Source organism: Notolabrus celidotus, chromosome 4 (assembly GCF_009762535.1).
Source record: "Notolabrus celidotus isolate fNotCel1 chromosome 4, fNotCel1.pri, whole genome shotgun sequence".
In the NCBI taxonomy this organism is placed as follows: Eukaryota; Metazoa; Chordata; class Actinopteri; order Labriformes; family Labridae; genus Notolabrus; species Notolabrus celidotus.
Window position 1 is genome coordinate 18,439,318 of NC_048275.1, and position 20,665 is coordinate 18,459,982.

Consider the following 20,665-nt stretch of genomic DNA (forward strand, 5'->3'; position numbering starts at 1 on the left):
CACAATATTTTATACAGTACAGACACTTTCAATAAAGCAACAGTAGTGCATCTAGTGATGACTGAAAAGGCTTAGGCAGAAACATGATGCTTATTTAAGCCTAGCCTAATTTTCTCAAATAAAGCTACCAGCTTCCCAAGTGTAAAGAAACAAAACAAAACATGAGCACTTATAGTCTTCAAAAACTGCTATGAGAAACCATTTTTTTGAAAACTAAAAGTGAGTCACAAGTTTTTAGTTTTATCCTTGCATCATTCCAAAATGTAACCCCAACAACAGAAACACATCTTCTTATCATACTCTTATCATCCTTTTTTAGCTATTTGTACAGTAAAGTTAAAAGACACCTCTCAAATTATATTGTCTCTTCCGAATTGAAAATAATTTTTGTACAGTGTGTGGAAGTGAGCTTGATTTTGCTTTGAATATTATTTGCATTATTTTGTAAAATAATAAGTCCTTGAATTTTAGAATATGAGAGTTAAAAAACAGTAGGTCAGTGTGGGCTTAATAATCAGCCTTGTTGATAACCCGGATGGCTCGTTTTTGAAGCACCACTATAGAATTTAGAATTGTTTTACCGGTCTAAAAATATGAGTCCAATGCTGAAGTGCTAAAATCTGCAGTTCGTCAAGGATCCGCTTGAGACTTGCTCAAGTAGTGGAAGTACCGGAAACCACATTTTTTAACGCAGCAATTTCGAAGATATTGAGATTACGAGTCTTCCAATGAGAGGCACAGCTGACTTGATTGACAGGCGGGAACACTGTAGCTGTTGGCTGGGAGGCTCAAAGCGCGCCTCTTTAAGTCACAATCGCTTGACAGCAGCAATATGGCCGCTGCCGCCGGCCTCAAAACAGCTCTTCAGAAACAGATGGGTGACGTCACGGATACTACGTACATATTTTATACAGTCTTGATCCCCACACCTCTACACAATAAGACATGTAAGGAACAATCAGTGCGCAATATATAATATGTAAGGCCTTATAATTTAATATGTCTAGATTTATACAGGATTGCTATTGACTGACATTTTTCCCTTGATATATTCAATATGGTGTTTCCATGTTAGCTTATGATCAATCACAACTCCAAGAAATTTGGTTTGAAAAACTCTTTCAATATTAACATTACAGATTTTTAACAGGTAAGGTAAACAATCTTGGGGGCAAAACTGAAAATAACTTCATTGATCATTTTAATGCATCTACTCTAAGAATATATTATTCCTATTTTCCTGACCTGCTAGAAACAAAATCACAACATCAATCTGTAATGACATCAATGATAAGATGAATCATTATGTGTCTTAAAGCTCATGAGAGGATATTTTGGTTTGTGGAGATTTGAAGATTGGATTATCTATTATTCTCACCCTGCTCTATTTGAACAATTAAATGCATCCCTTAAGTGGGATGAGTGTTAATATCAATACTTCCCAGAAGAGTTTCAAACATTAAAATAATCTGTCTTTATGCTGAGAGCATTTTTAGGTCACAAAGAGGTGATCAATATTGTTTTCAATCTTTCTCTTAACCGGCTAAAAACTCTTAACTGGAGCTTTAAGATGCAGCTATGTGGTGTATTCAGCCAATTTGCATCTCACTGTGTAAAGTCATGCTTAAAGGGACAATAAGAAAAAAAATAGGTCAGTTCTTTCAACATTTTACTTATTTTAACCATTAAAATTAGCATTTTTGATTTCAATTCCTGGATATATGATTTTAAGCATGTGGGACAGCAGAGTTCAACAACAATCTCACTTCTTCACACTCTCTCTCCATGGTGGATTAACCATTACAGGACAGGGATCAAGATCTTGTTTATGAATGGGGGGTTTGTTAAAAGACATGACAGACCAAAGCACCTCAGAGTAAACCTTCACATGACCCTGCTCATTGTTGCTAAATAATGATAAACAAACTCACATGCTCTCTGAGCAGATGACTGTTGTTATCTGCACTGAGAGTACAGGGCTCACCAGCTGTTCTCAGTTCGTAAACTATTTATCCAATCTGATCATTTCCTCTGGATTTCAGGACATTTGAATAGCTTTTTTTTTGTTGTTGTTTTCTGGTACTGTTTTATGAGAAATCAACGGTTCAAGGGGGGTCGTTGTTCATCTGGATGTGCATGCAAGAGTTGAGAGGGTAAACTTCTGATGTCAACAACAAAACTACTTCTCAGAGGAAGACTCTTCTCTTTAAATTAAAAGCTTGATTTCAGCAACACAACTCTTCTGCTTCTTATTTGCTCAGAACTCTGAGTGAATGGTGTTTTGCACTATTCTACTCATGGCAGAGATTTACGGGTGTGTAAATGTTTTACACAGCTGAAGGCTTTCATTAGAATGTCAACACGTGTGTTCACACACATCCAAGTCAACAATAGACCACTCCAAATATCACATTAAGGCTGAAGTGTTTGTAAACAAGCTAACTGTGACTGTTGATTTATTGGTAGAGCTATGGAAGCATGAATCACTGTCAGAACAACAAACTTGCAATACACACTGCCTCGGCTTCTGAAAAATACTCTGTCAAAGTGTATCGGAGTACCAACAAGTTATGACAAGATTAGCTCTCAAGTTTCGCCTGAGTAGATCCCCCTGCGGGAGACTTGACAGCTATTGTCAGGACAGAGTCTTTGAAGTGTTTAAGTCAGCAATGAAACTTAAAAAAGGAGCTGATGAGAGAGTGAGTGTGATGAAAAAAAGTGTTACTACTGACCCACATACAGACGGCCGTCAGACTCCTGCCGGCCCAGTCCATCACGTTAAAGAGGAGGAAGCATGACACAGGGATGAAGTACATTTCTGAGGAGAGAGTGACACAAACAAGCTGTTTAAAACTCTCTTATATATTTTTGTCAAAAGAGAAGACACTGCATGTGTCAGATCTAGGGTTGCAAAGGGGTGGACATTTTCCAGTAAATTTCCATGGTAAATTAAGCTGGGGAATTTTGGAAATATTCCAAATTGGAATTTATGGGAATTGAGGGTAATTTAATGGAAAGGTATCATATCCAAGCATAAATATTGTTTTTGTTATAAGCAGACATCCATCCAAAATAATTTAATTAAAACAGATTTATTTGTAAGTAGAACTTTATCAAGTGTTAAATATTTTATTGAACAATCAATTATTTCATTGAAGAACAAAAACATGAATGTTGAGTTAAATATTACTCATCCCCCCCGACCCAACCCATTCAAAAATGAACAAAAATGCAATCCCAACAAAGTCCCATTCAAAATGTTAAATAAAAAGTGCGTATGGGGGCGTGGTCTCAATAGCAATAGCCCTGCCGTCAGCAGTGTACTATGTGCATGTAATTGAGGAATAGCATACTCAACTGTACTTGCCTGGTTGGTTATTTTTTTTGGGGGGGGGTTTAGTTATATTTTTGGCCTTTTTGCCTTCATTTTATAGGACAGTTGAAGAGAGTGGAGTAGAGAGCGGGGGAAGACATGCAGGAAATGGTCGCGGCCGGGAATCGGACCGGCGACCCCTGTGACGAGGACTGTAGCCTCTGTATGTGGGGCGCTTAGACCGCTAGGCCACAAGCGCCCCTTGCCTGGTTGTTTTAGTCAGGGTTATGCTAAAATATATTTTCCCCAACTTTATTTAAAATTCCCTTATTAAGAGCCAACCTTCAATTTAGTAAATTCCTGGTTTATTCCTGTTAATTCCCATAAAATCCTGTTAATTCCCATGGAAAGTGAAAAAATTCCCAGAATCTTGCAACCCTAGTCAGATCACAAGAACCTCCAAGGCATATGTCAGAGTCACAACAGAGGCTTAATGGCTAAGTGTGTCATAGTTTAAGGTCAACACAACTCTGCTGTTACAATGCAGTTGTATTAGTTAATGTGCTGTTTAGACTTTGATACATGAGTCTGAGAAGAGCTTCTGAACAGCGACTACAAATTCTATACGTACTCAAAAATAAGCACTGTTCACAGCCAGTTTCATGTAAACCCCAAAGAGCTGCAATGAAAGCAGCAGTGAAGTATGAATAGGTCTCTCTGTGACAGAAAGGTTAAGGCCAGAGATCAGTCCATACTTCTGTCTCAGAGATTAACAGCCTACAGGAGACCTTTTCCTTTCACAAGAAATTATTACTTTCAATAGAGGAATTTGATTAAACTCTGTGAAACTGTTTCACAACATAGTTTCCTTGGAAAATTAAGTGATTGTGTTGGAGGTTAGGAGTTTGAAATCTTCCCAGCCTGCTATCTTCATGTGGAGAAACAAACAAAGTTTTGTTTCCAAACTTGTGTGGGACTCACCCCAGTCGCCCCCGTTTGCTACTGTGGACTTAACCTCAACTGTGACTGCTGGGAATGTCCCGATGGTGACGGTGAAGATGAAGCTCACAGACAGGGCCATCACCCAGATCTAATCAGAGAGCACAAGACCAACAGGAGACCAACATCATTAATAACGCTTGAACACCTCGGTCTGACTCTTAAAGGAATGATGAAAAGGTTTAATGGCTCAACATCTACAGTTATTGATGGTCAGGATTGAATGTGACATCAAGCTTGTGCAAGTTCAGAGTTTTCATTTCACCTGTTTGAAGATGCTGAACACTGACACGCTGGGCTCTTCATCAGTCAGACTGACCACAGGTTGCTTCTCTGCAGCGCTATCTGAAAATCAAACAAGAAGAAAGGCCATTTGTTCATTTTGGTCAAATGTGGCACATGTAGTTTAGACCATTATTACCTCATTGAAGAAGCTGTTTGTTATATAACAATTGAAATCTCATGTGCTAAGTATTTCCATTGCGCTCTAGGGCAGTAGTGATGAATGCCAAAGGCTTAGAGTGGACATCTGAGATGTTATGAAAACACAAACTGCAACAAACACGTCAGTGGGTTTGGTTTCCATGGTACTTGTGTATTTAAGTGGTCAAACTTTAAAGTGTGAGAGAGGCGCCGAGACGAAGGCATGTCTGACACCAAGTGACCTGCTCAAACAATGTTATATAATAATGAAAGCTCATTTTCTGCACAGATGATTTATCATTGAGCTTTCTCCTTAAAGGTTCAGTGCGATTCAATTGGAGTTCTGCAGCTCAAGGCCATCAACTTTTGTACATGTCTTTTAATTTCTCAAAATCTAAATTATTGCATGGTTCCCACTCTTTTCCAGAGATCATTTTCCAGGACATTTCCAGGACATTTTCAGTGATGATCAAGCTGGTATGACCGTCTAAATTTAGTTCCTAATTTAGTTCCTAAATAGTTTAGTATGTTCCTCTCAGTGGAAGTCTACACTGAAAGACATGTAGTCTATGGCTATTAATGAAATCATCTCTTACATGCTTAAAAACGATGGCAAATTGATAATAGAATAATGCAACCACAGATGTACAGCACATCACCTTATTAGTGCAACCAAGTAACAATGATGGCCAACATCTCAGCTTTCTCTTTTCTCAAAAAAATATAAAATGAGCAAAGAAGAAAACAAAAGAGCCAGCAAAGGAATCAGGAAGCTTTCTTACTGAAATAATTAAATAATAATAATGATCAGAGGATCAGTGCAATAATGACCCAAATAGAACTGAAAGACAAAAATGGCCACAAATGTTTCTCAACTCAACTCAGACTCAAAATATATATAATCACAACCCTAACCCTAATCACAACCCTAATCCTAACCCGAATCACAACCCTAACCCTAATCATAACCCTAATCACAACCCTAACCCTAACCATAACCCTAATCCTAACCCTAATCACAACCCTAACCCTAATCATAACCCTAATCCTAACCCTAATCACAACCCTAACCCTAACCCTAATCATAACTCTAACCCTAATCACAACCCTAACCCTAATCACAACCCTAACCCTAATCATAACCCTAACCCTTATCATAAACCTAACCCTAATCACAACCCTAACCCTACACCTAATCACAACCCTAACCCTAACCCTAATCACAACCCTAACCCTAATCATAACCCTAATCACAACCCTAACCCTAATCACAACCCTAACCCTAATCATAACCCTAATCATAACCCTAATCATAACCCTAATCACAACCCTAACCCTAATCACAACCCTAACCCTAATCATAACCCTAATCACAACCCTAACCCTAATCATAACCCTAACCCTAATCACAACCCAAACCCTAATCATAACTCTAACCCTAATCACAACCCTAACCCTAATCACAACCCTAACCATAACCCTAATCACAACCCTAATCATAACCCTAACCCTAATCACAACCCTAACCCTAACCACAACCCTAACCCTTATCATAACCCTAACCACAACCCTAACCCTAATCACAACCCTAACCCTAATCACAACCCTAATCTTAACCCTAATCACAACCCTAACCCTAATCATAACCCTAATCCTAACCCTTATCACAACCCTAACCCTAATCATAACCCTAACCCTAATCACAACCCTAACCCTAATCACAACCCTAACCCTAATCACAACCCTAACCCTATCACAACCCTAACCCTAATCACAACCCTAACCCTAATCATAACCCTAACCCTAATCACAACCCTAACCCTAATCACAACCCTAACCCTAATCACAACCCTAACCCTATCACAGCCCTAACCCTAATCACAACCCTAACCCTAATCCTGACCCTAATCCTAACCCTAATCCTAACCCTAATCCTAACTCTAATCATAACCCTAACCCTAATCACAACCCTAACCCTAATCACAACCCTAACCCTAATCATAACTCTAACCCTAATCACAACCCTAACCCTAATCACAACCCTAACCCTAACCCTAATCATAACTCTAACCCTAATCACAACCCTAACCCTAATCACAACCCTAACCCTAATCATAACCCTAACCCTAATCACAACCCTAACCCTAATCACAACCCTAACCCTATCACAACCCTAACCCTAATCACAACCCTAACCCTAATCCTGACCCTAATCCTAACCCTAATCCCAACCCTAATCCTAACCCTAATCCTAACTCTAATCATAACCCTAACCCTAATCACAACCCTAACCCTAATCATAACTCTAACCCTAATCACAACCCTACCCCTAATCACAACCCTAACCCTAATCATAACTCTAACCCTAATCACAACCCTAATCCTAATCACAACCCTAACCCTAATCATAACTCTAACCCTAATCACAACCCTACCCCTAATCACAACCCTAACCCTAATCACAACCCTAACCCTAATCACAACCCTAACCCTAATCATAACCCTAACCCTTATTATAACCCTAACCCTAATCACAACCCTAACCCTAACCCTAATCACAACCCTAACCCTAATCACAACCCTAACCCTAATCATAACCCTAAACACAACCCTAACCCTAATCACAACCCTAACCCTAATCATAACCCTAATCCTAATCACAACCCTAACCCTAATCATAACCCTAATCCTAATCATAACCCTAACCCTAATCACAACCCTAACCCTAATCATAACCCTAACCCTAATCACAACCCTAACCCTAATCATAACTCTAACCCTAATCACAACCCTAACCCTAATCACAACCCTAACCCTAATCACAACCCTAACCACAACCCTAACCCTAATCACAACCCTAACCCTAACCACAACCCTAACCCTAATCATAACCCTAACCACAAACCTAACCCTAATCACAACCCTAACCCTAATCATAACCCTAATCACAACCCTAACCCTAATCACAACCCTAACCCTAATCATAGCCCTAATCCTTACCCTTATCACAACCCTAACCCTAATCATAACCCTAACCCTAATCATAACCCTAACCCTAATCACAACCCTAACCCTAATCACAACCCTAACCCTAATCACAACCCTAACCCAACACAACCCTAACCCTAATCACAACCCTAACCCTAATCCTGACCCTAATCCTGACCCTAATCCTAACCCTAATCCCAACCCTAGTCCTAACCCTAATCCTAACTCTGATCATAACCCTAACCCTAATCACAACCCTAACCCTAATCACAACCCTAACCCTAATCATAACTCTAACCCTAATCACAACCCTAACCCTAATCACAACCCTAACCCTAATCATAACTCTAACCCTAATCACAACCCTAACCCTAATCACAACCCTAACCCTAATCACAACCCTAACCCTAATCATAACCCTAACCCTTATCATAACCCTAACCCTAATCACAACCCTAACCCTAATCACAACCCTAACCCTAACCCTAATCACAACCCTAACCCTAATCATAACCCTAATCACAACCCTAACCCTAATCACAACCCTAACCCTAATCACAACCCTAACCCTAATCATAACCCTAACCCTAACCCTTATCATAACCCTAACCCTAATCACAACCCTAACCCTAATCACAACCCTAACCCTAACCCTAATCACAACCCTAACCCTAATCATAACCCTAATCACAACCCTAACCCTAATCACAACCCTAACCCTAATCATAACCCTAATCCTAATCACAACCCTAACCATAATCCTACTCATAACCCTAACCCTAATCACAACCCTAACCCTAATCATAACCCTAACCCTAATCACAACCCTAACCCTAATCATAACTCTAACCCTAATCACAACCCTAACCCTAATCACAACCCTAACCCTAACCCTAATCACAACCCTAACCCTAATCACAACCCTAACCACAACCCTAACCCTAATCACAACCCTAACCCTAACCACAACCCTAACCCTAATCATAACCCTAACCACAACCCTAACCCTAATCACAACCCTAATCACAACCCTAACCACAACCCTAACCACAACCCTAACCCTAATCACAACCCTAACCCTAACCACAACCCTAACCCTAATCATAACCCTAACCACAACCCTAACCCTAATCACAACCCTAATCACAACCCTAACCCTAATCACAACCCTAACCACAACCCTAACCCTAATCACAACCCTAACCCTAACCACAACCCTAACCCTAACCACAACCCTAACCCTAATCATAACCCTAATCACAACCCTAACCCTAATCACAACCCTAACCCTAATCATAACCCTAACCCTAATCACAACCCTAACCCTAATCATAACCCTAACCACAACCCTAACCCTAACCACAACCCTAACCCTAATCACAACCCTAACCCTAATCACAACCCTAACCCTAATCATAACCCTAACCCTAATCACAACCCTAACCCTAATCACAACCCTAACCCTAATCATAACCCTAACCGTATTCACAACCCTAACCCTAATCACAACCCTAACCCTAATCATAACCCTAACCCTAGTCACAACCCTAACCCTAATCACAACCCCAACCCTAGTCACAACCCTAACCCTAATCACAACCCTAACCCTAATCACAACCCTAACCCTAATCACAACCCTAATCCTAACCCTAATCCTAACCGTAACCCTAATCATAACCCTAACCCTAACCCTTATCATAACCCTAATCATAACCCTAACCCTAATCACAACCCTAACCCTAATCACAACCCTAACCCCAACCCCAACCCTAACCCTAACCCCAACACTAACCCTAATCAAAACCCTAACCCTAATAATAACCCTAGGATCAGGGTGAGAATGATTTTGTAACAGAATAAATGCACACAATTCGGGCAATTATAAGTCTTCTCATAAAAACACTGTTAAAGGGTTTTCAACACAAACCATTATTTTTTGTAAAGTTAAGGTAAAATATACGGCTACAAAAGATCCTAAATGAAGAGCCGTTCGGGAGTCGAAAGAGATGGCTCTTCTTTGGGGGCCGAGTCAAAAGAGCCGGCTCTCTGTAAAGAGCTGAACTTCCCATCACTAAAGCACATGCTTACTGCCATTTGCATTCTTAGTTTCCCTTGGAACTTTTTGTATTGTAAAGCGTATCAATGTAAATCCTTCAGACCTGTACCATAGTGATAAACAGATAACACTTCAATTTGAATCAAGTAAATCCCACTTGTATACTTTAAAACAGAGGGTCATTTCATTCCTTGTGGATTCAACATGACAGCATTTATACTTTTCAAGTAATTGATCTTAAATGCTTTCAGAAAATTAACAGGAGCAAGACTCACATATCCCTTCAGCCACCAAATGGTATCAAAACAATGGTGTATATGCTGTTTGTAATGACACAACACAATTTTATAATTTATTAGAAATGTATTCAAATTATTTCACAGAACCCCACGCTATGGTTCGCGGACCCCCAGGGGTCCCAGGACCCCACTTTGGGAACAACTGAGCTAGAGTACTGTAATTGAGCCAAATGTACCATAAAACATAAACAATATACCCCCGTTTTCTGTGAATGCATGATTATGAAGTGAAGGAGAAAAGATGTGAAAAAAGTTGTGCAGTGTCGCTGTCTTTTCCAGCACAGCATGCACTCAACTTCAATGAATGGGGATGTGTTTTGTTAATCGGGTCAGGTCACATGCAGCCATGTTGGAATAATTTTCCAGGACTATATGTGATTTTCAAGGACATTTTACTTTTTCTCCCATTTTCCAGGTGTTTTCCAGTACTGGAAAACTGGTCAACTGTTTTCCAGGTTTTCCAGGACGCGTGAGAACCCTGTATTGGTCAATTTGTTTTGGAAGAACTGCAGTATTTTTGGCCGGTTTATCATAATTCTTCTCTGGGTTGCTGCTCTACAGTTTCATCTTCCATGGTTATATCTCTTTGGATGATAGAAACTACATATCTGCCGGCGAACAAGTTGTGTTTACCTTTTCTGAGCAAGTCCATCTTATTTTCCTCATCAGCAGAGGGCCTTGGTACGTTACTCTCTGTGTAGTACTGGAAAAACTCCTGTTGACGTAAAAGAAGAAAAAGTTTGACTGAGTAAAGTTACGTAACAAAGAGGGAGGAGGATTTGTTTGCGGAAAGATAGAACTTGTCACTGAGAGATGTGTTTTCCATCCCCTCACAGATCCAGAAGACTGGAGTACAAACACACGTGCTCACACACACACACACACACAGACAACTAACAAGGTTTCAAAGTTTGATGATTATGGAATCTCACCATCCGGGGCAGAGCAACGTAGGCCATGATGGCCAGCAGGATAACAACACAGGCTGTGATGAAGTAACCAAAAGCGCTGTCCTGCAAGGCTGATCCACCTACAGACAAACACACAGAGAATCAGTCAGGGTCTCCTTTGAAAGTTCCTGTTTGTTTAGTATTCCTCTCTTCAAATAAACTTTCAAGTAAAATGAAAAATACATACATCTTTAGAAATTTAGAAGGGGAGCCAGAAATGTTGATAAATATACAGTCAAACTGTGTGACACAGTTAGGAACTTCTGGAGGGAGATGATCAATAAAGTCAGTACTATTTTGTCAGTAACCATCCCAGTAGACTGCAAGATGATCTTGTTACACATGTATCCGAGTGGTCTTAATTTGAGAACCAAGCAATTCAAGTTTATTGATTTTGCTATACTCCAAGCACCTACTATCAGTGCTTGGATTAGAAATATAGCACAATGTATGTAAATGGAGAGAATAACATATACCTTGAAGAACAAATTAACAGTTTATAAGAGAATCTGGAAACCATTTAATGATTATATTCAGAGTGTAGATATAGGAGGGCTTTTACAGGCTGAAAATCAAGACTGAGATACTTATATGGACTTGTGGTAGATCCCAGAAAAAAAGACGAAGACACTGAGAACCGGTGTAACTTACATTTTTGTATAAGTGGATGTATATTTTACTTTATTCAAGGTACCTTTAAATGTAATAGAGATTCTGTCAGAATATGGGTGGGAAGGAATGTTCTGTTCAAAATGTTAATGTAGTATTTATGTCTGAGTAATGCACATTGTGCATGGAAATGTCAATAAAGATAGTTAAAAAAAAAAAGAATATACAGTTAAACTGTTGCATGTTATTTGTCTCAACTTACTGATCTATAGGCTTTCAGCTGTACAACATTAAAGTGGGTTTAAACAACCTCAAGATACATTCAACCCACAGCCACGTTTCAACTTTTCAAACCATGTTGCTGGCATCAAATTTAAAATGAGCAGACGTTTTTCATAAAACTAACATCTTTCAGTTTCGTCTGTGAAGGTTCTGAGTCATACAGGTCATAGTAATCCCAAAGCTTGATCCGTAAGGCAACTGGACTGGTAGGAAGGAGAGGTGAAACGTCTTCAAGAATTCCTACCGGTCCAGTTGTCTTAGAGATCAAGCTTTGGATTTTTCAGTTTCAACATTTGGTATGTTGTCCTGACACTATCTTCAATTAAATACAGGGTTTAATGATTTGAACCATCAAAATCTGTTTTTATTAACACAGCTATTTTGTAAATGGGGTTGTAGTTTAGATTAAAACAGTGGAAGATATGCAAAGTCTCATTATAAGAAGGGGCTTGTAATAGAGGGGGATCATGTAGTATTTGGACATCAAACTCTCAAATTGGCTAGCATCAGTGTTTCTTCCAATTAATGGCCCTTTTCCACGACACAGTACCAGCCCTACTCGACTTGACTCTACTCGACTCGGTTTGGGTAACTTTTCCACCAGCCCGAGTACCGACTCACAGTGGGCAAGAAACTCTGTTCACGTAATTTTGAACGCAACACAAACAAAACGATCACAAACAATGGGGTACATGGTGTACTTGCTGCTCGGTCTGTGGCTTTTTTGTCACAGGCCAAGCGAGAGAGGAAAGCAAAAGAGTACTGATGTCGTTTTTTATGTCGCTACTGACTCTTCGGTGACGACATTCTCTGACCAATCAGTGGCCAGCAGTCCGTCAATGTCACCTTTTAGTATCGACTCAGCTCGCTTGGAACCAGAGCAGAGCAGGTATGAAAAACTGGTATCTGATCATAGACTGTATAAAATATGGACGTAGGATCTGTGACGTCACCCATCTGTTTCTGAAGAGCTGTTTTGAGATCAATCGGCGGTGGCAGCCATATTGCTGCTGTACAGCGATTATGAAGTAAAGAGGCGGGCTTTGAGCCTCCTAGCCAACAGCTCCAGTGTTCCCGCCCGTCAATCAAGTCAGCTGTGCCTCTTATCGTAATCTCAATATCTTCGAAATTGCCGTGTTATGTGTATGTGACCTCCAGTACTTCCGGAGCTGATGAACTGCAGTTTTTAGCTCTTCCGCATTGGACTCATATTTTTAGACCTGAGGTTGCCGCTTGTATCTGACACACGAGGTACCACGCCTGTGGAAACGCAACACAAACCAAGTAGAGTCAAGTCAAGTCAAGTAGAGTAGGGCTAAGACGGGCCGGTGGAAAAGGGCCATAAGTGAATGTACAATGCTAGGTAGCGGACTCTGTTTTTAAAGCATCAACCTCCTGTATATTCATATTTCTTGCATTAGAAGTGGTGTCATTGTGATTAGACTTACTAGCCAGAGCACAGATCATGGAGAAAGCAGCAAACGCGCCAGCCAGCCCCTGTCCACTCATGATGGGAGTGGTGTAGGAGGCAGGCAGAATCCCTGCCAGTCCAAACAGGCTGCCCTGAAGAATGGCCCCGAACGCTGGGGAGGGACAGACCAGAGGAAAAAAACAAGAATGTTTGAGAATTACTGAAAGGGTCACTGTGACACAGAACATGCAGCTGAGAAGAAATAATTGATCTTTGCATCATTAAGTTCTGCAGTTATATAACAACTTTTTCCTTTATCCAACTTGACTCCAAGTTGTAGCCATTAAGGCCGTTTCATGTAGCTTTCATCACAGAGATTACCATGGTTTACACATCTTTGAAAGTTAATTTGGTGCAGAAATGTTGTAACATGTGTTCAATAAGAGGAATGCATAGAAGATATCAAAGCATCAAGGTCACGGCGCCCTCCCGTCTAAATCAAACACTCATGAGGTCGTTCCTCATGTGGACCCGGAGGTCAGGGCTGAGTTGGCCTGGCGGGGATAAAGACGGGGGTAAGCTTTTCCCTGCTGCTGAGTGAGTCATTGTAAATAAACACTCACTGTGGGGTTACAGACTGTTTTCTAAAGCTCAGTGTAGTGTGAGAGGGAAAGGGGAAGATTTTCCCAACACAGAGGATGCAGAAGAGGATCAAAGAAGCAAACACGGGGAGAGATCATCATTTGCATGGATTTAAAGTAGAAAGAAGAAGGAGACGATCCTGAAACGAATAGTCTGATACAATGAAAGCTAACTGCATTAAGTTCAGGGGCTGATTTCACCTCACCTCATCTTGCAGGTTGTGGATTGTGTCACATTATACAGAGGTTTCTCTCACAGTTAGTCATCATTAAGACATTGACTTTTAAGTAAATCCTCAAGGAAGCATTCTTGGGCCTATAGTATTTTTAGACTTATAGCACTTTGGGCTAAATGAATAAATTAATTAATTAATTAAATTTAAAATGTGCTTTTAAAATAAAGTCAAGATAATTAAATTGGGTTTACTGCGTGGCAATAGATAAAACGAACGATCTAAAAAAAGTCTATTTTCTGGGGCGCCGTTGGCCTTGCAGTCTAAGCGCGCCCCCCATATACAGAGGCTATACCCCTCGTCGCAGAGGTCGCAGGTTCGGTATAAAACAGTTGTTTTATAAAAAGCTCACCGCTACAGGCAACCACAACAACAACGACAACAGCTGCTGTGCCAACTGAAATCTGATGTCGTACTTCTTCAGTTAGAGCTAAACACATCAAACTAACCTCACTGCTGACAAAGACCCTGCCCTCACATGAGCAGTGTCAGGCTAAAGGAATGAGGTGGAACAAAATGGAAAGTCAGCCAATTTTTTGCAATAACAAAAAAGGAAGCTGGATACAGAAGTCGTTTTTTGCTCTGCTATTTTTTTGACACCACATTACTTCATTTGTCCTGTAAATGATGGTTGATAAATCTAATGCAAGTCTAATCTTTGTTTTGCTCTGGAGGATTAAGTCATTGTTAAATCGGTGATGTATTTGGAAACTCACAGTTGATGCAGACAATTTTGATCATGGTGAGGGTGAAGAAGGTCATCGGAGAAACTTCAACCTTGACAAGAACTGCTGTCAACAGGAAGACCACCAGGATGACCGTGAGGCTACCAGAAATCCTCAGCTTCTGGGGAATCCTGGGACACAAAGTCAAATTGAATTAAAATCACTACACAACCAATGAAAACTACAAGTTAGACAGGAACATTGGCCACACCTGTTTTGGACGAGTGAGGAGCTGATTTGAAACATCATTGATAGAATGTAAAGAAATCAATAAGATAACTATTTGGTTTAAGTAAATAAATACATTTTTAGGTTTCCAGTGAACCAATTTCCATTCATGACTCTAATGAGGTGGTCAATAAAACAAAGGAGAACTACAAGGTCCCTTTAGATGAGAAGGAATGTCTATGTAGCACTGGAATAAGATTCATTGTTCAACAGAAGTAAAAACAAACATTCTCGGATTATGATGGCAAAAGGGTCAAGCGCAGGTCCTTTAAGGAAGAGGAAATAGAGAGCATCAAAAAGAGGAAACGTGTTTCACCTTGTAAAAAAGAAAGGGAAGAATGAAGACAGAAGGGTTCTGCAGGAATAAAATGAGTGTATCGAGGAAACATGGAACAGCAGGAGAAAAAGAACAAAGTCTGAGGCGAACAGGGAGAGGTAGGAAAAAGTTGAAGGGGGGGTGGGGGGGTTGCAGAGAACATAAATAGCATTCCTCGATGTGTTTGTATAGGGGAAGAGTCAGCCGTGGTCAGGGTCCACCCCAGAGGTCTCTAAAATCCTACTCTAATTAAAGCAAACATCCTGGAGACATCATACAGACATACGTTCAAGTAACAGGATTACCTGAGCAGCACAGGGGGAGAAGGGGGGGGGGGGCAGAGAGAGCAGGACAGCGACAGTGCTGAAATTGTCTGAGGAGAGTTTGTCTTTCTATTCTACTCCTCTTCTGTTACACCAAATCTCTGGGATAAAGCTACCATTGGCTTTCAACACATTGTTCACACGTGTAGCTGTGTGGAGTGTGTCGACAGGACATGGAGCGTGTCTGATACCTCTGGTGTATGAATGAGTTGAGGCAGGTGAAGATGAGGAGGGGCACCATGGCGCAGAGTGTCATCACATTGTTGAACTTTGACTCCAGCACATTGCGAGAGTCCACGCCCACCAAAGTCCCATTTAGTGTTTGGTTGGAGGACAGGTCTGTAGTAGCTGGGTCCTTCAGCCTGCTGGTGAAGAACTACAGAAAAGGGTGGAAGAATGCATACTTAGTTTATTAGCTCAATGGAGAACATCAACAGCAAGAAATCAATTAGAATAGACAGAACAAAATCATTTATGTTGTTTATGATATCATGTATATTCCAGAGTGCTAACAATGGGGGGCTTTGGTAACATTTTTCCACCTGTTAATATATGTATAGGTGGAGTACATACTAGAAATGTCACTATATACGACAAAACAGATCATGACCACACATTTAAATCAACACCACTCCAGAACAAAGCCACAAAACAGAATAAGGTCAGTGAAATAAAACATTGAAGAGTGCAAAAATGTAACACGCTCTTATCTATCAATGAGTAATCTATAAATAAAAGGCACTTCAAGTTAACCATGCAGTCACAGAAGTTTCACATTTCTGATCCTTGTCTTGTAAGAGCAACATATCTGTTTAAGAGGCTGTCCATTTAACCTTAAAGGTATTTGAGCTGAAGCAGAAATCCACCCTCAGGTCCAAATCAACTCCCCGGGGATTATGAAACTGAAATTGCACTATTTGAGATGTTAACCCCTTGCAGGTCAAAAAAGAAAGGCCAGGGATTAGAGGGGCAAGTTAATCCACCTGGCTGGAGTCAGGTCAGCCGTCCTGAGTGAAACCAGGTGGTTTTGGAAGGAAAGGTAAACAATCCATCTTTGTTTTCTCAAAGTGTTTTTCATCTTCCTCTAAGAGGAGTCAAACCGTTTCATTAACTTCAGGCCACCTACAGGGCTCGATTTCCCCTCCATCTGTCTGATGAAGTGCATTTAACCATTAACTATTCTCACATTCAGATTAGTGTGATTGTCCTGTAATGTTACTCAACTGACCATTGTTGCAGTCATGAAAAAGTTCCAGGGTAAGAGGGTTCCCAAGCCCAGGATGAAGAAAATAATCCATACAGCATTGTATCTGGGAAAGAGACAAGAGGAAGTTTACATGAGAGTACATGAATGAAGTGTTTGACTTAAAAGTCAACAAACAATCTTCAGCAGTTTGTTCTCTGGCTCTGGTCCAATTCTCATTTTGCACGTTCTGTGACTGAAATAGAAATGGGTTCTCTTACTTGTCCCGAGGTGCGTTGATGGCGGTCATGGTTCTGGGCAGACACGTCAGTCAGGGTTTAATCAGTGAGGCACGGGGTCTGAAAAACACAGATAACAAACATGTTTACAAACTGTAAATATTTACAGTGTGCCAGCACATATGTCTTTATCACCCACTGCAAGTCCTTCTTCCATATTTACATATTTTAATGAGATTTTAGTCCACACCGCAATCTAAAACATGGCTCACACATTGTGCATTAAATGTTAAGAAGGTAACTCACGCATTCTGCTCAAACTGTTCAGTTTAAGATGTTCCATACTGAGAAGCAGCAGGCAGTAGATAAAGAACTTCAAGCTTTAAGACACAGAAGTGCTAACTGACTAAACTTCCTTATTTTGGTGTTTTAATTTAACCCCATCACACTACAGAGAGAAAAGAACCAGTCACAAGAAGGACGAGTGGGTTAACATTCAAATATGCAACACAATTTAGAAGAAATCTCCCCACTTGACCTCTGGCCACTTAAAAAACTCACAATGCAACCTCCCTGTGTGTCAAACACACATCAATCATTAAGATTAGCAGAAACATATTCTCTTAAAAACATGTTTAAAATGTCTTGAAAGGAAAACATGACCATTCTCTGACCTCAATCCTCTTTTGGAGAAACTGGATTTCATTAAATTACTCACAGCAGACTTCAATTGGGATAAACAGACTCCTCTTTCTTTCCTGGTCGGATGCCACAACTAATGAAAAAAGCTCTGCTTCACTTTATACCATACAGAGGTTCAGTAGGTTGACACCCCGATGACTGCTGCCCACTGGACCTGCCTCCTCTCTGAATTACTGAGTCCATCCCTCCCTCTTCCTTTCACCTGAAACTCCCTTTTGTCTTCAAACCTTCCTACAGATTGATGTATCTACATTCCTTAAATTCATTCTGATACATATCTGTCAACTTCATTTTTTTTTACATCAGATGAAGAGTGCCAAAGAGAGTCCTCTTTAACCATTTCTAATCAGAATAAAACTATCATTTAAGTTCAAAGTGCTCAGAAACAGGAACCTGATGTAACAGCAAAGAGAAGAAGCTGAAGAGTTATTTTCCCATGCTTCTGAGTCTTTCACTTTTATATCAGAAGATGTTCCAACCTCCACATGATCCTATTTCTTTAATCAAGACACCCACGTCTTTTTAATTTCTCCCTCCATTTCCCCTGTTGTTTCCAACCGTCTCCTAATTTCTCACATCATTCCATCCACTGTTACTCTTCAGTGCTTCTATCATTAATCTTCTCATGACAGTGTCTCCCCTGGCCTTTACTGTATTGTGCAACTCATTTTCCTGTCCTACTTACACCAATGGCTGTTTGTGCCTATCACTCATCTTTCCTTGTCACTAAGCTGCGATCTACACTCTCTACCTTCCAAGTATGCTCTCTCTTTCTCTCTCTCTACCCACTCCTCCAAGTTTTTCCCAGCATCTGATGGAGAAAGTGCTTTGACAGTTGTGTGACTACATATTCAAACAGAAAAACTTTCCTTTGAGACACTTCCCTCCTTAGAAAAGTTCAGTGTGATTTTGCATCAAATCAAGCTTAGAAGACAAGTTAAAAACTGTGCAAACAATACTTTAGACGTTTGGAAAGATTGACTTTGCAAAGTTTATGAGGAAGGAAATGAGTAATACATTTTGATGACTCATGCAACATTAAGAAACCATATTGTTTTCAAGAGAACTCCAAAGTGCATCCATATTGAGAACAAGTCAAATCAGCAGCTCTTCCAGTACTCAACGTTGCACTTCCCTGTTGAAGGACATGTCATGATGAATCCAATGTTTGATGTGGCTGGTAATGGATTTGCTATACTATTTATAAAGAGACTCATACACACACAAGCCCCTTTTACATTGCATGTTCAACTGTTAGACCTCTGTCATGTGAAATATTTAATGTGAAGCACAACAAGAGGACTACTTGTTTACATGTCAGCCCTGTTTGTTTCCACAACTCAGTCAGTAGCGTTGTGTAAAACCGCACACAGGGACGTGATTATCACGCTGTAACTGAATGGCTGTACATGACAAGTCCTATGTATCTAAATGACTTCAGGCAACCCACATCTCCTTTGCTAATAGTGAAAACATAACACTAACAACTATCATCATCATTATTTGAACATCCCTGACCTGAACAGCTATTGCCAGACTAAGATGAATGCCCATTGGAATGATGAGCTACATCTATAGTAATATAGTGATATAGCCAGTGTTGGTGATTTAACCACTTCTGCATAGGACCGTTTCCACACTACATTGTTGACAGATCAGTTGGCAACTTGAGAAGTTTCAGTGTGTTCGGATCAAAATGAACCCCCCCAGGTGTAAAAAAATATAAGCCATCATTTACTGGTTCGTTACATCGCCATTCATCCTTTCTGAAGAGTCCAACCTCTCTGTAAATACTAAGCAAGACTGAGGCTTCACCCCATCCTTCAGGGATATGAGTCTTAAAAGAAGCCAATCTGCTTGTGATTTACAATGTTACAATGTCATTTAGCAGAGGCTTTTATCCAAAGCGATGTACATACGAGAACAAGAACAAAACTAGCAAAGATCTAGACAAGAGGAAACAAGATCAGTATGGGTAACAAATTGCTTCAAGTCCATTTGGGTGCAGGTACTGCCAAGCAGTGCTTTTTTTTTTTTTTTTGTAAAATAAGGAACATCTACAATAAAGCAACTAAACCATTTAAGACTTTCTGTTATCATCATCAACAATTAACATCACCAAAATAATGACCAAAGTACCAAGTGCTGGGTCACTCAAGAGCTGAACACAGATTCCCAGAGTAGAACAGGAAAGTGCGAGTCAATTGTAGCTGGAAGACATGATCTGCCACTGGGACAACAGTGGAGAACAGTCTAGCAAAGTGCATAGTGCTTCCTAAAGAGCTGGGTCTTTAGCTGTCTTTTGAAAGTAGAGAGGGACTCTGCAGATCGAATGGAGTTGACAAATTCATTCCACCATTTAGGGGCAACAGAAGAGAAGAGTCGAGCTAGTGATTTTGAGGCCTTGTGTGCTGGAAGCACTACTTTTCAGAGGCTGAGCATAGCGGGCGAGAAGGGCAGTAGACCTGGATGAGGGGTTCCAGGTAAACTGGAGCGGTTTTGGTTACTGCTTTGTAAGTCATGATTAGAGTTTTGTATCTGATGCGAGCTGCAACTGGAAGCCAATGTAGCGAAATGAGCAGGGGAGTGACATCAGCTGTCTTAGGCTGGTTGAAGATCAGACGTGCTGCTGCGCTCTGTATCATTTGCAGAGGTTTAACTGTGCATGCAGGGAGGCCTGCCAGTAGAGAGTTGCAGTAGTCAATGTGTGACATTACAAGAGCTTGAGCCAGGAGCTGTGTTGTG

General features: G+C 40.4%; 1 protein-coding gene across 5 annotated transcripts in view; it reads right to left on the reverse strand.

Annotated features, from left to right (window-relative positions):
- The window catches only part of LOC117811295 (equilibrative nucleoside transporter 1-like), a 50,220-nt gene that overhangs the window by 2,202 nt on the left and 27,353 nt on the right, over nucleotides 1–20,665 (reverse strand). For 4 of the 5 annotated variants that reach the window (XM_034681476.1, XM_034681477.1, XM_034681480.1 and 1 more), the window contains 10 exons: nucleotides 17,261–17,338; nucleotides 17,025–17,106; nucleotides 15,988–16,172; nucleotides 14,921–15,060; nucleotides 13,368–13,502; nucleotides 11,011–11,108; nucleotides 10,712–10,793; nucleotides 4,578–4,657; nucleotides 4,295–4,403; nucleotides 2,733–2,818 (listed from right to left, as the gene is read on the reverse strand). In XM_034681476.1, the coding sequence (XP_034537367.1) occupies nucleotides 2,733–2,818; nucleotides 4,295–4,403; nucleotides 4,578–4,657; nucleotides 10,712–10,793; nucleotides 11,011–11,108; nucleotides 13,368–13,502; nucleotides 14,921–15,060; nucleotides 15,988–16,172; nucleotides 17,025–17,106; nucleotides 17,261–17,289 (1,026 nt within the window). In that variant the 5' untranslated portion in view covers nucleotides 17,290–17,338. Of the gene's footprint in view, nucleotides 1–2,732; nucleotides 2,819–4,294; nucleotides 4,404–4,577; nucleotides 4,658–10,711; nucleotides 10,794–11,010; nucleotides 11,109–13,367; nucleotides 13,503–14,920; nucleotides 15,061–15,987; nucleotides 16,173–17,024; nucleotides 17,107–17,260; nucleotides 17,339–17,936; nucleotides 17,974–20,665 lie in introns of those variants that run through there. The other variant, XM_034681479.1, reaches the window with a different exon arrangement.